Source organism: Felis catus, chromosome X (genome assembly GCF_018350175.1).
Source record: "Felis catus isolate Fca126 chromosome X, F.catus_Fca126_mat1.0, whole genome shotgun sequence".
Taxonomy (NCBI): Eukaryota; Metazoa; Chordata; class Mammalia; order Carnivora; family Felidae; genus Felis; species Felis catus.
In genome coordinates this window covers 57,484,816-57,503,085 of record NC_058386.1, presented here as the reverse complement: position 1 = coordinate 57,503,085, position 18,270 = coordinate 57,484,816, and the positions used below count along the sequence as shown (strand labels likewise).

Genomic DNA, 18,270 nt, shown 5'->3' with positions numbered 1-18,270 from the left:
TGAGAAGGAAGACTAGCTCTCTTATGCCAAGAGCTGCCCCCCCTCCGTCTTCCCATTGTATCCAGGGGCTCTAGCTGGCAATGGCAGAGGCTCCTTTGCTCCCCGGTCATTAAAATGCAAAGAGAAGCTGGGCTGCTGGCTGGCAGGACGCCAGAGAGGGCTGCGTGGTCACCTAGTCCTCCTGCAGGCTTCATTTTAGACAGGTTATCCTTCAGTTTCCTTTGCTTGGGGTCTGGTAAATTCTAGAGGAGCCCTGGCTTTCATGTGCCCAGTTCTAGGGGGTGCTTTGGGAGCTTTTAGTTGGGTGGGGGGAGGGGACTGGGATTCGTAAAGCATGGATAGTTAGCCCAGGGCTTGCAAGCTCCTCAAAAGGCTACAAGGCCAGTCAGCAGCCTGTTTGGCATTCCACAGCTGGCCTCGTTTTCGTTTTCGCTAGAAGCAGAGATGGAGAACCCTGATGCATAGTAAGGAGAAAGCAACACCCCCTTTTCCCTTTTCAAAGGAGAAAACAAGCAGCCAGTACTGTGCTGTCCTGGGAATGGGCAGCAGTGTGGTCCCACACCAGTGCTATGCCAAGAAATCAGGCTCTAGGGCATTAGGAACAGCTCCCATGGTCACCCTAGATTCCCACAAGAAGCTTTGGTGTAAGCTAAATGTGGGTTCATGTTAGCTGTCACAAGGCAATGAGGCTTGGGTATTTGTACCGATTCTCCTTGATAGCATTCCCGGGGGCTGAGGAGCACAGGTATCTCTCCTTGTAGCACAGAGGATCTTTCCAAATAGTGGCTAGACTAAGATTTATTTATGTACTTAATATTAACATTTTAAAAGATTTCATTTACTTCAGCAAAATGGAAGACAACTGAGTGCACTGTTAAAACACCTAAAATCCAGAGATGGTCAGGGCAGGAAATCTCCCAAATAGCGCCTCCATGCCTGATGTGGGATGAAGGATCGGTGCCAAACCTCCAACCTTGGCCAGGCTCTGCCATTAAGCTGAGACAACCCAGAGGTAAGATGGCTTTGGCCTCATCCCCATCAGTGGGGAGGCCTTACCTGCTCACAAATAAGAAACGGCTAGATTGGTACTGAGGATTTGATTCCCAGTGAGTCATCAAGAATGTTAGTTGGTTCTCTCTTCAGCAGGTGGCTTAGCACCTTTCTGGAGAAGAGAGAGCAGTAGTCTGGGGCCAGGGGGCTCGAGAGTGAGGGCCAACATCCAACAAAGACTTCCTCCCTTTTGGTAACAGGCTGTCCCTTTTTTTTCAACAGCAAGAGCCTTGAAATCCAGAGGAGTCATTAAAAAAACTCCTTCTGGCTGCAACTTGAAAGTATCTCCCAAGCCAGGCTGGGGAAGAGATGGCAAGTCCAACTTCAGTGGGCTTCTTCTTCAATAGGGGAGCAGCCAGAGAAGAAGCTGGTATTGCTGGCCAGAGCTCGTTTCTTTTTCTTCCCTGGAGCTTTATTTTCTTGGGATTCTGCTACATGTTTCGATTCTGGGAGGCCAAGGGAAGAGGCAGCTGGAGTCGTCTTCTTTAATAGCACCTGCTCCACATCACACATCTCTTTGAGGAGCTAGAAAGGACAGAGACAGGTATGACTAGATCCTGGGTAGGGGCAGAGGCTCAGCTCAGCCTTGCCACTACAAATGCTCAGCACACTGTAGTATGAGGTGTCCCCCAAGATTGGTCTGTCGAAAAGAAAAAGACTGGCCTATGCACAAGTCCCACTTCCCAGCAAGCTGATCGTACCTCTGTCCCCTTTTCTCCCACTGCACCCTGTCTTAGCTAATGCAGAGAGGAATGCTAATAGAGTTGAAAATGCCTGCCTTTAGCCCACCTACCTTGCTGTTGGGAGTGGCACAGACAGGGTTAAAGAAGCTCAATCCTGAGGTAACCTCTGTGGGGTCCTCCAGTTTGAAAGAGCCTTCGGAATCCTGGGTGGGCTCAACAGTGCCCAAACTATCCTGAGAATCAGACAGACCTATTAGAAATGTGGCTACCAGGGTTACAAAATCAGTCTGCTCCCCTTTAACCAGTGAGGTACCAGCTCTGAGTGCCTCATCTGCCAGGCTAAGCAAGTCTCAGGGAGACCCCTGCTTGGGGTTTCTTGCTAGCAGCCTCTGAAGGCAAAGGACTGGGTAGGATATCAGAAAGCAAGGTTGAAAACAAGGCCAAGCCTTAGTCATTTCTTTGATTAATCTTCCACCCTCTATAATATGCAGTACCCTTGTTAGCATGTCTATAGGGTGTTGCCTGTATTGGGTCTTCCTTTCAGAGAAGCAACTAAGGCCAAGAGTGAAAAGTTACTTAGGTAACAAGGAGACTCTGTGGTAGAGCTCAGATTAGAATTATAGCCTGTTGTCATGGAAACAGAATTGGATTGAGAGTCAGGAAGCCTGAGGTCTAATTTTAGCTGTCATGACCAGCTGTGCAATATCAGGTGAGTCACTTAAGCTTATCTCTCTCTGGGTCTTAGTTTCCCTCTCTGTATAATGGGAGCATTGGACTAGATCAGTGGTTTTACAACCAAAATTCTTAAGAGGAAGCCCAATACATAAACAAGTAAAGAGCAAGTTGCTTTGATTGACATGAGGTCAAACCGAACCAGGCCATGGTCCTCGGTTCAAGAAGTACTACCATGGAGCCACTAGGGTAGACTCCAGAACCCAAATTGAAAAAGCCATGGGAACAGAGATCCCTGCTACTTCTACAATTCTTAGCCTGAACCCCAGCTTGTCACGTTAGTCCTTTAATGACTATCTTCCTTAGAAGTCATTTTAATAGAAGAGCCGGCAGAACCGTTCACATGCAGATGTTCAAGAAATGTATGATGAACGAACGATCATTATATCAAGCTTGCTAGAGTTGTTGTACATCACATAGAGAGCTGTAGGAACAGACTTTTGCCATGAGCACAGGTAGGTGTAAGGCAATCTTTGTTTCCCTGAGTTTGCTATTCCTGGGAATATAAGGAGGACAGGTACAATTAACTTGGCTCACAACAGTGACTATTTGAAAGACCAAGTTCCTGTGGGTCTTTCCTAGAGCCATGGAGTAACTGGTTCCCATGGAGAGGGTCTAAGCAACTAATTTCTCAAGATGTCAGAAGGATTAATTTCCTTCCTGGAAGCTGCCACGTGGCCCTTATAGTTTCAGCTAAGCCTCTGGGCTAGTTTGGTCCTGCATGTCTATGTGCCTGTAGTTGCCTGCTTTCCTATTCCCTGTTTCTGCCTCAGAAACAGCACCACAACTTTACAGCCAAGGCTTGGGGTGGGGAGCTGCATATCTGGAAATCTCCTGGGACAGGCTGTGGTTTCTGAAAGGGGTATGTGAACAGGCTGGCAGCGAGGAAGAAGGACCGAGAAGTGAAATGTCTCTGGTTGCAGAGGGCCAGAGAAGGGGCAGGAGACTCCAGGTTTCACGATGGTGGGAACTGGCGGGATGTCTGAAGGGACGGCTGATCCTACCTTGTCTTGCTGACGGTTCCTACACTTTGTGGGGTCACAGCTGCAGTCCGTGCCGCAGTCCGACTTTTGTCTCCTGCACCCACACTGCTTGTTCCCACACCAGCCCTTGCAGGAACACTGCAAAAATGGGTGTGTAGAAAGAAAGACACATTACCAAAAGAGTTAGAAGACTAATTTAACATGCCTTCCCTTCCTTTGCAAGCCTTTTCAGAAAAAAAAATGGAAAGTACCATTGACTTTACCATGCTTCTATCTCCTCAGTCCCCTCTTCTTTAGTGAAACAATGATCATCAGCACCACGAGAGGTTGTCTAAGAACAAGTCATGGTAGACAGATCCATTTTCTTGTTTTGATACCAGAGGGATACCATGATAACACAGGCTAACTGGCAAAGATGCTCATGACAATTTTATGGTCAAAGTGAAGAACTGCAAGTTGGATGGTAGGAGTGTTAGGTATATTTAAGGACTGAGTATAGTTGCTCGATATCTTTCGATCTACCCAGCTGTACTTGCATCCAACTCACAGTTCTACAGCTTGTTCAGTGTCAGCCTGGGCTACGTCTGCAGCCGTTGAATCAGTCAACGTTTTAACAAATCACCGATGATATGAAATAAAGTCATTTACATTTTATATGGCACTTTACAGTTTTCAGAGTACTTTCATATATATAAATACAGAATCTCATTTGAATCTCATAGCCTGTTGACAAGGTAGGCATGTTTATTGGCTGTAATGACGACACAAAACTGGAAGGGTGATTAATAAGTAAGATATCAGAATCACAATTCAAAAATATTTTGACAGGCTGGAATTATGGGCTGCAAGTAGAAAGAAAAGTTATAACAAGGATAAACATAAGTCTGGCATCTAGGTTCTCTCCACATCAGCCATATAAATATAGATCTGGCTTAAAAGCAGTTGGTGCAAAAAGGGCCTAAGGATGTGAGGTGTCAGGAAGCTCCATGAGTCAACAGTGTGAAATGCCTGTCAAAAAGCAAATGAGTCAGGGGTGCCTAGGTGGTTCAGTTGGTTGACTCTTGATTTCAGCTCAGGCCATGATCCCAGGGTCCTGGTATCGAGCGCCTGCATTGGGCTTTGTGCTGACTGTGGAGACAGCTTGATATTCTTTCTCTCTCTCTCTCTCAAATAAAAAAAAAAAAGCAAATCAGTCACGTAGAAATTTGGAGTTTGGAAATCATGGGGAACAATTGCTTCACTAGACTCAGTATCAGTCAGATCCCATTTGAAATGATGCATCATCTTATATTGGGCATGATCATTTTTTTCAGGTATATCAAAGCACAGACAATAAAAAAATTTACTCATGTTCTTATTCTTCCCTTAATAACTAAAATACAGATATAACTGAAGCCTCCTACCTACCCTTTCTTGATCCCATTCACCTCCCACTCTCCCAGGGGCAAAGTCTCTTGAATTAGGTGTTTATCACTCCCCCACAGGTCTTTGTACCACGTATGAGTTTCCATAAAAAAACAAGGAATTATCTTACGTCTTTTAAACTTCATATAAGTGGAATACTACTATATGTTGACATGCATTGCTCCGGTTCCACTCATTTTATTTCTTTTTTTAAATGTTTATTTATTTTTGAGAGACAAAGCATGAGTAAGGGAGAGGCAGAGAGAGAGAGGGAGACACAGAATCTGAAGTAGGGTTCAGGCTCTGAGCTGTCAGCACAGAGCCCTACGTGGGGCTTGAATTCATGAGCCGTGAGATCACGACCTAAGCCGAAGTTGGACGCTCAACTGACTGAGCTACCAGGCGTCCCCAGTTCCATTCATTTTCATTCTACGAACACACCATGATGTAGTCACACTCTTCATCGTGCCATGAGCACACTTACCAACCAGGCTGAAATAGTAATAGCTGGCATTAATGTATGCCAAGCACTGTTATAAGTGCTTTCTGTGTATTAAACCCATTTAACCAGTAAGTATGTTTCCTTGTGGACATATTCAGGAGTTCCGTGTGGGTATGTGTTTAATAAAGAGGACATTAAGCAAAAAAAGAGGCAGGTGACTAGCATTATAGGAAGCTATGTTATAAGAGAAATGGTGGAAGGAAGGAAGGAAGGAAGGATAGTTTGGCTTGGAAGAGACATAGGTGGCAGAGCTCACAGAATGACAGACTGGAGTCAGAAGAGACCTCAGCAACCATCTAGAGCCTGATTTGAAGCCCTTCTCTCATGTCCCTGGTCTAATTATCTGAAGCTCTATTTATCCTGAGATGAGGATAGTTTCTATGTAACTTCTGACCAGAGGATCCAATTCTGCCATGTGGAATGATAAGGGATCAGTTTAACTCCACTTTCACAGCATTCTTGTTCTTATACTGAATATAATTTCCACTCCCCAGTCCCCCTCTGTTCAGATCCTCTCAAAGCTAAATGGACCTAGTTTCCTCAATGATTCACCACATGACATTGTTTCCAAGAATCCTCACCACCGTGGCTATATGCCAATTTGTCCAAGTTCATCCTTAATTGTGACATCCAGACATGAGCATAACTTTCTTTTTTTTTTTTTTAATTTTCTAATGTTTATTTATTTTTGGGAGACAGAGCATGAGTGGGGGAGGGGCAGAAAGAGAGGGAGACACAGAATCTGAAGCAGGCTCCAGGCTGTCAGCACAGAGCCTGACGCAGGACTCGAATTCATGAACTGTGAGATCTGAGCTGAAGTCTGACGCCTAAGTGACTGAGCCACCCCAGTGCCCTGAGCATAACTTTCTAAATGTGGTGTGGCCGTTGTGAGGTAGATTGACACAAACAACTTCCTTAATACGGATCCAACAGTCTTGTTAATGAGGTCTAAAAAAAAAAAAAATCACAGTAGCTTTCTTTCTTTTGTCAGATCTTTGTGAATCCATACTGAGTTTACAGTTAAATTCAAGTCCTTATGTCTCTTTCATATGACAACCATCACCACTGTTCTGTAGTTGTGAAGGTAAAAGAAACCATTATAATATCTTTTTTCCTGATGATCTTACTATATATCTCTTTATAAAATGTGAAAATCAAAAGCGTGATTTTTGATATTTAATAGCTGTATATAGTATTTTGTCATGTGAAAATGTCGACTTATTTAACCAGCCCCCTAATGGTAGACATTAAGATTGTTTTCAAAGAAAGTATTTCCTATTACAAAATCGTGTTACCACATATATCCTGCTACATAAACACAATCTAAATCTTCCCACCATTGACAAGGCCCTCCATGATCTGGCCCCTAACTACTCTGGCCTGACCTTGTATTACGCTCTCCCACTTCTCAATACTCTCCAGCTACCCTGGCCTTTTCAGCTGTTCCTTGGTAAACCAAACTCATTCCTGTCTGAGGCTTTTTCCTGCATTTGCTGTTCCCTTTTTTTGAAATGTTTTCCCTCTGATACTTTTCCCTGACTTATTCCTTCACTTTGTTCAGATCTCTGCTTAAGCATCTTCCTCCTTGGAGAGGTCTCTCCCAAGCACTCTTTTCCTACCCCAGAATTCTCTATGGCTTCACTATATTTCTGTTTCTCTCTTATCATCATCTAAAATTATTTTATTTATTTGTCATGGTGTGTCTCTCTTCACACGAATGTCTTTAGTTTTGTAAGGCCAAGGATCTTACCTGTCTTGTTTGTTGTATCCTTAGCACCTAGAAACAGTGTTTGATATATATCTAGGTGCTCACAAAAGATTTGTTGAATGAATAAATCTTTTTATGTACCAGTGACTATTTTCTTAGTATAAATTCCTATGTGTATAATTACTGGACCAGAGGACAGGAACATTGTTAAGATTAAAAAAAGTTTTTAATGTTTATTTATTTTTGACAGAGAGAGCGAGAGAGAGAAAGAGCATGAGTGGGGGAGGGCAGAGAGAGAGGGAGACACAGAATCCAAAGCAGGCTCCAGGCTCTGAGCTGTCAGCAGAGCCCGACGTGGGGCTTGAACTCACAGACTGCAAGATCATGACCTGAGCCGAATTCGTACGCTCAACCAACTGAGCCACCCAGGCACTCCTCATTGTTAAGATTTTTGATAAGTATTTTTAAAAAATATTTTTATTTTTAAGTAATCTCTACACCCAACGTGGGGCTTGAATTTATCAACCCTGAGATCAAGAGTCACATGCTCTACTGACTGAGCCGGCCAGGTGTATTTTTGTATTTTTGATACATATTTTCAAAGTGCCTCTCAGACGCACACCAATTTTCATACCTAGTAGCAATAGAGAGGAATGCCCACATTAGTCGCCCTTGCCAATACCGGACATTATGACGAAAAAAATCTTGTTTCTTTGAGTAAGACAGGACAAAAGACAAAGTTCTATGACATGTCCTAGAGACAACTCACTAGATGACAGTGATCCACTGATTACTATAGCCTGGGTATGGTCCTCTGACCATTCACAAATTCATCTAAATGCCTCACACTCTATTATCCTGTCAATGTGTCTCTATTTTATCCAAAGGGATAATACAATGAGAGTGGTATCTGAAGGGCTGTCGTGAGGAAGAACAACTAGACTTTTACACAGCCATCTCCTATTGGGATGATTTACAGGTCAGTATATTTTATCTCAACAAGGAACAACTTCCTAACGGTTAGTGGACTATGATGCGCTGCCCTATGAGGCTGTGAGCTTCCCAGTACTAGAAGTTTTCAAGCAGGCGGAGGCTAAACACCTGATAGTGGTATTATGGGAACAGTCATGATACACACATGACAGATGCATTCGCATGAATGCCATTTCACAAGCTATAACCTCACGTTATTCTCTTTCCCACTAGGACCCAGATCAGAACGTACGAGAGGGAACATGACCTTGCCACAGCCATGACTTCAAATATATATGTTTGTGGTACATGGCATGTGTGTGTGTGTATACATGTGTGTGTATTGCAACAGCCAGCAAGCCACCAGCATGTCCCAACACCCCAGGTGAGAACCACTATAATAGAGGGATTCTTTATATAGAGTGGGAAGTAGAGCTGAAAGACCCCTGGGGTTCCTTTAAGCCAGTGATTTGCAACCCTGGCTACATACAAATCTCTGGGGAGCTTTTCAAAAAGACCAGGTCCCACCTCAGACCAATTAAATCAAAATATTTGGGGGTGGGTCCCAGGCTCCTTATGTTGGAAAGCTCCCTTGGGGATTCTAATGTGCAGCCAGGGTTGAGAACTATTGCTTTAGAGTCTCTAATTCTTCTAGCACTGATTTCAGTATTATACTGTATCTCAAAATAAGATCTGGTAAAAACATTAACATAAAGAATACCAGGCTATGACAGGAGACTCAGGCTCTATTCCTACATTTAATACTTGGTATGACCTTGGACAAGTCACTTCATTCAAGTTTATCTCCATTTTTTCATCACTAAGGTAGAGATTAAGAATACCTGCCCCTTCTTTTCTGCCAAAGGGGACAAATGACTATTTGTAAAAATGCTTATGGTGCTTTAATTTTTTTTAATGTTTATGTATTTTTGAGAGAGAGAGAGAGAGAGACAGACCACGAGTGGGGAGGGGCAGAGAGAGAGGAAGACACGGAATCTGAAGGAGGCTCCAGGCTCTGAGCTGTCAGCACAGAGCCCGATGCTGGGCTCAAACCCACGAACTGTGAGATCATGACCTGAGCTGAAGTCGGATGCTTAACCAACTGAGCCACCCAGGTGCCCCGCTTATGGTGCTTTACTAATAATACCTGCATGATATTTGATTCTTCACAAGGTGTTTTTGCATATATTCCTTCTTTTAACTTCTCACATACCATAAAACACCAGATAAAGGTAGTATTACTAAAACTCATTAATTAATTAATTAATTAAAAAAACCATATTTATACAACTTTGTTACTTTGACTCAGGATATTAGTGCTGGAAGGGACCTTATACATCATCTACTGTAGTCTAATCCCTTCATTGCATAGATAAGGAATCTGAAGCCTAGGGAGATTAAGTGACCTGTTTTAGGTCATCCAATTAGCCAGTGGCAAACTAAAGACTAGAACCCATGTCTACCTGGCTTTGAACCTATTACTTTTACTATAGCACATGGCCTATCCCTCAGCATCTCCTTAGTACATATAGGAAACATGGCTGAGTGAGGAAGCCTACTTTTTCAGCATTAGCTCTAGACGAGTCCTTAGTTTGGTACCTGCTGCAGTCTCCTTTGAAGCAATCTAGTGCTATAACACCAGGCCATTTCAGCTGGGTAGGAACAATAAATATGACGGCCTTCATGCAAAGCATCAAGGTCTGTAACTAATGTGTCTACACATCTGATCAGAGAGCAGTCATAGCATCCACGTACTTTGAGGTTGCCAAAAGGGAGAAACTAGATTGTATGCCAACTCCTTCCCCTTAATGCCCAGTTATATTTTCTCAAGTTACAAAATCAGGAGAAAAGCCTAGAAAAGAATAGTCTCTCACTGTTTTAGACATAGAATTTATCACTGATAGCAAACACTGACTTGCAATTTTTACCAGACTTCTATATTTCCCTTTTATGCTTGGAGCCACAGTGCCATAATACATAAACTTGTCTACAGCACAAATATACACACATTTACTTCACATCTGGAAATGCCTTCCCAGGGGTTTTAGGTCCTCTACCATTTGTTTCTGTGTATACTTCTCAACTCTGCTTCCTATTACTTAGCTGACCCTTGTGTCTACATTCAGCTCATGCTCTCCGCTTCAGTCATAGTAGAGTCCAAAAACGTTTGTTGAATAAGTGAGTGAAAAGTCAGACATATTCTGCCCCATTTTCTGTAAGTGTCCCAACCCCCTGTCCCTCTATAACTGAGTCTTTCCAATATGCTATTCATTGTGTCAGAAATGGGCTCTCAATTTGCTTCCAAGACTGTGTTTCCCTGTCTTTTTTTTTAAATTTTTAATGTTTTTATTTATTTTTGAGACAGAGAGAGACAGAGCATGAGTAGGGGAGAGGCAGAGAAAGAGAGGGAGACACAGAATCTGTAGCAGGCTCCAGGCTCTGAGCTGTCAGCACAGAGCCCGACGCGGGGCTTGAACTCATGGAGTGTGAGATCATGACCTGAGCCGAAGTCGGACGCTCAACTGACTGAGCCACCCAGGCGCCCCTCCCTTTCTGTCTTATACTGCAACAATAGTCATCTCTTTCATGGTATCTTCCTAAGTGGTATCTACTTGATTTGGCTTTATAGTCACTCTTAGGGGGTGCCTGGGTGACTTAGTTGGTTAAGCATAGGACTCTTGATATTGGCTCAGGTCATGGTCTCACAGTTCGTGTCAGCTGTCCTGCTAAAAGCACGGAGCCTGCTTGGGATTGGGTTTCCCTCTCTCTCCCTTTCTCTCTTCCCCTCCTCTGCTCACACATGTGCTCTCTCTCAAAATAAATACATAAGCTTTATTTTAAAAAATCCCTCAGTCCATCTCCCTGAGATGAATAGGCTCAGGTTCTATGGTATGCTTCTATTTCTTTGCCTTGTTTTCCCATTAGATTATGAGCTCTCTGAGGCTAAGGATGAGCTCTTAGTCCCACTAAGAGCACATGACATGTTGCATTCTTGATGACTCTTCCCAAATGACTTAATAGATAGTCTATTCCTCATGACTTGCTTCTCTCTGGTGTTGTGGCTTTCTAAGGCTCAGTTCCCTTTGTGGGACTCAATCAGCTGATGAAATCAAGTAACCTTCCAGGAAGCTGGCTAGGGTTAATTTGTGAACTGTTCTCTTTAAGTGGAATGTGGCTACAGGGCACATCTGGGGTAGTGGTGAACTACAGTGCCTGGGAAGTTAATATTTCACAACATGAAACATGTAGGTTTGATAATTATGTAGGACTATCATCGTGGAAGTAAATAAGCATGCCTCAAAGTCAAATTGTTTCTAACTGACCTTAACTTGGTGTGTTTGAGCTTAATTATTATCCCTTTCTGTAATTCCTATTGGCCCTCAGCCTAGGGAACACAATCACTCTAGTAGGCAAGGAAGATGAAGTTCCTACTTAGCTTCTGGTCTGCAACTGTTACTGGTATGACCATGATATGGTAGAAACTGACTGGATTTGGAGTCGGAATATTTGGTTTCAAATCCTGTCATTTGGTTTTATGACCTTAGGCAAGGTCATTTCACTCCTGTGGGTCTCAAATCTATCTGTAAGATGCAAATAATAAATACCTCACTGGATTTTATTTGTGATGATGAAAAGGGAGAACATATATGAGAATGGCTTCTAAACTGTAAAGTGTTATAAAAATATGAAGGATTATTATGATCCCTCAATCAGCCTCAATGAAATGGTATGGAACACTACTACCCATTCAGACTTAGTGAGAACCTGAAAATACGAAAACAGCCATCTTGTGCACTCAGGCAACCTTCTCTGCCAGCCCCAGGTTCCATATAGAGCTGGCCTGACAAGGACTCCTCACGGAGCCAAATGCCTTCGAACGGGATTCAGGGGCTCAGGGGCAGGGTATGGGGCCAGCACCTTCCCACTGGCAGTAGAGACTAATGACTAGGACCCCTGACAGAGATGAGAGCTGCCTCCTACCCCTTGGATGTTCTTCTTGGACACCTTAACTAGTTTTGTTGGCTTCCATTCCTCATCATCTCCATCATCATCGTCACCAGCACTGTCCTCAGGCTCATTCACGGAATGCTCTGAATAATATTTTAGATCCTCGATATCCATGCTTTGCTCCAGGAATTTTTCTTTAAAACGAGAAGGTTTGGGCTAAGAAAAAAGGTTTGGAATAATTATTTAATAAAATTTAAAAAGTACATGTAGATCATATCTTCCCAGTAGCCACTGCCAGCTATATTCTCAGAGCTGAGCTTTCAGACTCCCTCAAATATATGCCCTTGGCTTTACCAATCAGAAGAAATTCTGCTTTAGCCTTTGGCCTTGCAGAGTCTTTGAAGGGATAGAAACTGAAGGGATAGAGGCTGAGCAGTCTGAGGGAAGAAAGAGGGACTCATGATATGATGAGATAAGTATCTCTGGATGGACAGCTGAACACTGCTCTTTTCTCCTGTTTCTCCTCAGTTGTGTTACATAATGCCTGTAAATGGCCCAAAGTCAGCCTTCTGGGGAGGGAGAATGCCTATTTTCCTCGAGATTGTACTGTAGTTTTGTTTGGGACTCCAAGGAAAATTGAGATGCTGGAATTTGGGCTTTTTAACTCTCAACCTCTTCTAAGAGATGAACTTAATTAGCACACTCACCCCCAACCGTGGCCATGTGCAGGTATTACCAGCACTGAGCAGTTTACCTTAGGTGGGATATATTCAAAAGAAGAGTCTGGAGATAGAAGGGTATCTTTAGGAAGATGAGGTTTCTGCCTGCTGGCTACTTGGAGGAGGGTCAGTTTCTGTTCAGAAAGAAAACACATAGTGTATGCTGCAGGGCAGCCACTGGGAATCTTAATGGCTAAAACATAAAGACTCCTAAGATAGCTTAATTTAAACCATAGTAAAGTGAGGCAACTTAATAGTAAAGTAGGTTGAAGGACTCATTTTAGAAGATCGGCATTAGATTCAGAAAAGAGCAGATTAAAAAATGTGTGTTTATACCATTTTGAAATGCACACGACTGTATTACATGGAAACTTGACACAGACCTCAAAAATAGAGCCAACTTATCATACTCAGGGCTGCTCCCAAGAGCTGACCTCAATTACAACAGGGTCTCCCAGGGCTTATTAAAGTGGGTGGGAAGCTGTGTTACCTGCTTGATGATTTCATTCTCTCGGAGAAGCTGCTGATTTTGCTCACACACTTCTCGCATCTTCTCAAGTTCTTCATCCTATTTCCAGATAGTGCAGTGATAGGTGGGGTTATTTTGGGCACTACATGTGGGTTACCAAACAACTCACATAGATGAAAACATACTGCTGCCAAGTCGCTGGCAGCAGATGGTTTTTGCACAGCAGGCATTGGCAACCAGAAAAATGCCTGATTCCCACCAGTTCCTAGGTGTCCTGAATGCCACTTCTATTCCAACACTCCCAAGTCGTCCTGACCACACTCACAGGAACCATGTGCTCTGCCCTAAATGCTTTCCTTATTCTTTTCTGTTTTCTAGCCTTGCATCCCTTATTCATTCACATCAGGATGCTGATTAAGAGACCAAAATGGACAGTTAGCTTTGTTTCTTTCAAGTCGACAGATGCTTTTGTTCACCGTTCTAAACACAGGCTAGGCATTTTATTTGCTACTCTCATAAGCCTACTTAAACTTCCTGGCACTTAAGACAACTAGATTCATGATTCGTGCATACGACCTTAACTAGTTTGGTTATGTCTTCGATGGGAGGTGCCAAGGAAACTCTCGAGACTGGTGGTTCAGGGAAAAAAAAAAAAGATTCTAAGTTGGATAAAATAGTGCTCCAACATGCTACTAAAGGGTGTGGTGTTCCCAGCCTCTGGAAGAGATTCAGACCTCAGGCACTTTACAAACATGTCAGGTCTCAGCTCAAAACAAGCTCAGGAAGAGACAGCTGAATGCCCCTAGGATTCTGTGGGATGATTGAACTTTCTCAACTCTTTTAGGGCTCAGGGCTGAGGCAAAGAACCAGGAGGCCTCAAAGTCTGGTATGGAGTATGTACCGTCATTTCTGTACCGCAAAGGAGGTTATTCTATGTGTGGTTACATTCTAAATACCTCTAAATTGATCAAATAGGGCCAAAAGGCCACTGAGGTTACTAGTATAAATCTCTTTTCAGTGGTTACTCTCTGCTGAAAGTACAATGGTGTAAATCAGACAGGATTCTCAGCCAGGCTTGTGGATCCCACCTCTGGAGACCTTTGCCTCGTTATCATACCTGACACTTCAGTGTGCTCAGCAGCTGTTGTTCCTTTTCACTGACCGACTCCTCTAGCTGCTTCTCTGCCATTTGGCTTTGCTGCAGTTGGCTGAGCAGGTATAGTACCTAGGGACAAAGGAGTAAGAAAGAGGAAAAAGGAATTCCGGCTTAGTTCAAGCAGGGACCCAGATGACTCCTCTGATTTAGAAGTACGGGTTGCATTTTGTTCTCATGGCCTGAAGTAGTAAGCACGGCCGCAATGTTACTCTCAGTCTTAACGCTGGAGCCTAAGAGTCACTGTATGTGTACACTTCGACAAGTAATTTCTCTCAAGTTCCTCGCTTGCAAAACTTGGAAAAGACTACGGGGTCTTTTGAAGGGAACTTCATATCCCCTCTACTATCTTTTTATTAAAAAAATTTTTCTCCCCACTATCTTTTTAAAACTAATAACAAAAAGCAATGACCCTTTGTTTCTCAGTATAACTTCTTGGCTTGCCAGAGTTTACCTTCTCTTGGTGCTGTTGCTCCACTCTGACCAGCTCTGCCTGTAACTCTGTCTCTATTTCAGCAAAATGATTTCGTTCCTCAAACAGCATCTTCTGCATGTCAGCACAGCTGGCCTTGTTCTGTTTCAGGCTGCTTTCAAGCTTGCTGACCTGTATTTTGGAGGAAACCAGCTGGAAGGGATAAAAGAAGATCAGTTTATTTGGAGAATGGCCACCTTTCCCCATTCATTAGGCAGGAAAATGTCAGCTTTCCTGAAATGGACTGAGAAGAGTTCCTCCATGTCCAAGTCCATTCTTCTTTTTCTATGTCATATGAAATCTCCCACCGAATAGTAACAACGCTACCCAGGCCAAGAGCCCATATTTCTGTTGAGATAGATCTCTTAGAGTTAGAAGCCACTGCTGAGGTCATTTAATCTCTTGCTCTGTCTCCAGGCGAGAATAAACTGAACACAAACAGTATCTGACAACTCCAAGTTCTGATATTTAAGATTTTCTTCCTTCGTCTTAAAGAGAAACCCATAGGACACACCCTTATTGCCAATTATGGCCCATCTCAGAATGTCTGTGTTCACATGTTGGAACTAGTAGACACATTCGCTGGGACTGTTGATCTGGCTCTTCAGGCTAGAGTGATATCCTTTGCTGGCCTAGTTTTATAGTCTCTGCTGGCCCACACTGTGAACATCATAAATACCACTGTTCATAAGACTAAACAGGATTGCCTTGGTAGGGCAAATATGGTCACCCAATAAAAAAATGTATAAAGGATAACATTGCTCAAACTTCCAGAGTTGGAGTTTGTATGCTTGTCTCAAAGTGAAAATGCCTCAGTCACCAGAGTTGATCAACTTCAGTCCCTCTTGTGGCAATGTAAGATGACACATTATTTTAGGGTCAGTGAGGATGGATTTTCCTTAAGATGGATTCATCTTTACATGTGAAAAGATGATTAGGTTTCCTCTTTTCTAGATTGTATCTTAAACTTTTTGAATATACATTTCATAGGTGTTTCAAAAAGCAGTAAGTATAAGAGCTTATGTTTAATGAGTGGCCTACTATGGCATCCTGATATTTTCCCAATAATAATAGCAGATGTTTAATGAGTACTTTCTACGCGTCAGGCATGACAGGTATCAGTTTGTAAGTCCTATATTTTTCTAAGTGAATGGCTTGTACTTGTCCACACCAGCCTTTACCCATAAAACGATTTCTCTAATGCTAGTGTCATTGCAGTTTCCAGCATGAAAAGTGGCAATAGCACTATGACAGTATTCCAAGATAACATCTTATTTCAACCTACCAAGACAGACCCCTAATTCTTGGTAGGGAAGAGTGATGCTTACCTCTCCAATTAAATATTTCAGGGCACACTTGGCTTCCAGAATGGTAGTGATACTCTCCCAGCGGTGTTTTGGCCTGTCTTCACTTTCTGCATCCAGCAACTTCTGCTGTAGGTCAGCAATCTGAGCACTCCTTCAGGGAAAGAAACAGTGAGACTCATTGCTAGTATCCCTAACACCAAGGAGAGGGGAAGAGCTCTATGGAGAAACTTCAAATAGTTTTATGGATGGAGGTACCAGTTAAATATCTTTTTTTTCTTATTTTTTAAAATGTTTGTTTATTTTTGAGAGAGAGAGAGAGAGAGAGACAGAGAGAGAGAGAGAGAGATAGCGCGCACAAGTGGGGCAGAGGCAAAGAGAGACAGGGACATAGAATCTGAAGCAGGCTCCAGGCTCTGAGCTGTCAGCACAGAGCCCAATGCGAGGCACGAACCTGAGCTAAAGTCGAGATCATGCATGACCTGAGCTAAAGTCGGACGTTTACCTGACTGAGCCACCGAGGCGCCCCTCAGTTAAATATCTTTTAAATAATGATTGAGTCATCTGGTTAGGATTTTATACAGTATCTCCATTCTTGATGCAAAGGGAATCCAAGAGACTATCTTGGTTTTATTTCATTAAATACAGGTCGAAATAAATGGGTCATATAGTGGGATTTGGAAATATTTGTATCAGTAGGGCTTTTGTTGTAGTGCACTGACTGTAATGTGACTTTGTCTTGAGGCCATTTAAGTTCAGACTGTGATATAGTGGCTCAACCATGCAAGAGTAAGAGTCATGTTGGAGACCTCAAGGAAAAACAAAATCTCAAAAGAACAAGCAGGTAAATGTTCTTTGCTGGGACCGAATACCAAATTGATACATATGGCTAATGTTGCGAGAGGTTACCTTGAAGTGCCTGGCACAGGACTGAGAAGTTTCTAAGAAGACTGGATACCATTGACCCTGATTATAACTTACAGATACTTTCAGATCAGGTATGGCCTGAGACCAAGGTTTACACAATAATGCAGTTTCGTTAATAGCTTCCTTCTCAAATTTGCTATGTGTCTGGTGAGAGGTAGTATACCAGCATATGTGTGACGTGCTGCTCTGTAAGGTACTATAAAAGATGGGCACCAAAATAATCTAAGGTGGCAGTTCTCAAATCTTGGAGTTTCAGGACCCCTCTACACTCTTTTTTTTTTAAGTATTTATTTTTGAGAGAGAGAGAGACAGAGCACGAGCAGGAGAGGGGCACAGAGAGATGGGGACAGAGTCCAAAGCGGGCTCCAGGCTCTGAGCTGTCAGTACACAGCCCGATGTGGAGCTCGAACCCATGAGCTGTGAGATCATGACCTGAGTTGAAGTCAAATGCCCAACTGACTGAACCACCCAGGTGCCCCAGGACCCCTCTACACTCTTAAGAATGACTGAGGACCTCTGAGAAACTCTGTTTATATACATTATACCTATAGGTATTTACAGTATTGAAAGTAAAACTGAGAAAAAATTAAGTATTTATTAATTCACTTAAGATAACAAAAAGCCATTGTAATATATTTTATGAAAAATATATTTTCTAAAACAAAAAATAATTTGGTGAGAAGAGTGGGATTGTTTTACATTTTTACAAATCTCTGTAATATCTGGCTTCATAGAAGACAGCTGGATTCTCACATCTCCCTCTGCAACCAGTCTTTTGTGATGTGTTCTGGTTGAAATTAACATGTTTATTAATTGTCTTTAATCTGGCCTCTCATAGATATGTATTTGGACAAAGGAGGAGCATTTTAATAGCCTATTCAGGTAATTGTGGATAGATACTCTTCTTTGTGGTTATACTAAAACCCTGCAAGTGGTAGTTCCCTAAAGTTGAAATGTGGAATTGGAAACCATTACTAGTAAACTTTTCTTACTCCCTTATGTTAAAATCCATCGGTCTATCTTGCAATCTCTATGGTTCTTTTACCCTTACAGGCTTCTGTAACATCATCTGGAGGATGTTGAGTGATGCAAAGTCTCCAAATGCGAACACATTTCATGATGCAATATAAAAAAATAAAAAATTGTTAACATCACTACTGGTCTCATCAGAAAAGTTATGAAAAACTGTCAAGCTCAATAGTGGCAGACAAAAATTTTCCGAAGTTCTAAGTTTTGCTTGAAAG

The 18,270-nt window shown here is 42.6% G+C and overlaps 1 protein-coding gene and 1 long non-coding RNA gene across 2 annotated transcripts in view; one reads left to right on the top strand and one right to left on the bottom strand.

Annotated features, from left to right (window-relative positions):
* Nucleotides 1–780: 780 nt before the first annotated feature.
* The window catches only part of KIF4A (kinesin family member 4A), a 121,684-nt gene continuing 104,194 nt past the window's right edge, over nucleotides 781–18,270 (bottom strand). The window contains exons 22-30 of the mRNA XM_004000594.5: nucleotides 16,124–16,253; nucleotides 14,778–14,948; nucleotides 14,288–14,395; nucleotides 13,192–13,269; nucleotides 12,737–12,835; nucleotides 12,016–12,198; nucleotides 3,470–3,586; nucleotides 1,844–1,966; nucleotides 781–1,575 (exon numbers count right to left, since the gene is read on the bottom strand). Of these exons, the coding sequence (XP_004000643.2) occupies nucleotides 1,375–1,575; nucleotides 1,844–1,966; nucleotides 3,470–3,586; nucleotides 12,016–12,198; nucleotides 12,737–12,835; nucleotides 13,192–13,269; nucleotides 14,288–14,395; nucleotides 14,778–14,948; nucleotides 16,124–16,253 (1,210 nt within the window). The 3' untranslated portion in view covers nucleotides 781–1,374. The remainder of the gene's footprint in view (nucleotides 1,576–1,843; nucleotides 1,967–3,469; nucleotides 3,587–12,015; nucleotides 12,199–12,736; nucleotides 12,836–13,191; nucleotides 13,270–14,287; nucleotides 14,396–14,777; nucleotides 14,949–16,123; nucleotides 16,254–18,270) is intronic.
* LOC123383301 lies at nucleotides 1,707–18,136 on the top strand. The gene is made up of 4 exons (XR_006592856.1): nucleotides 1,707–2,442; nucleotides 7,950–8,041; nucleotides 8,269–8,419; nucleotides 17,865–18,136. It is a non-coding gene; the product is annotated as an uncharacterized LOC123383301 (long non-coding RNA).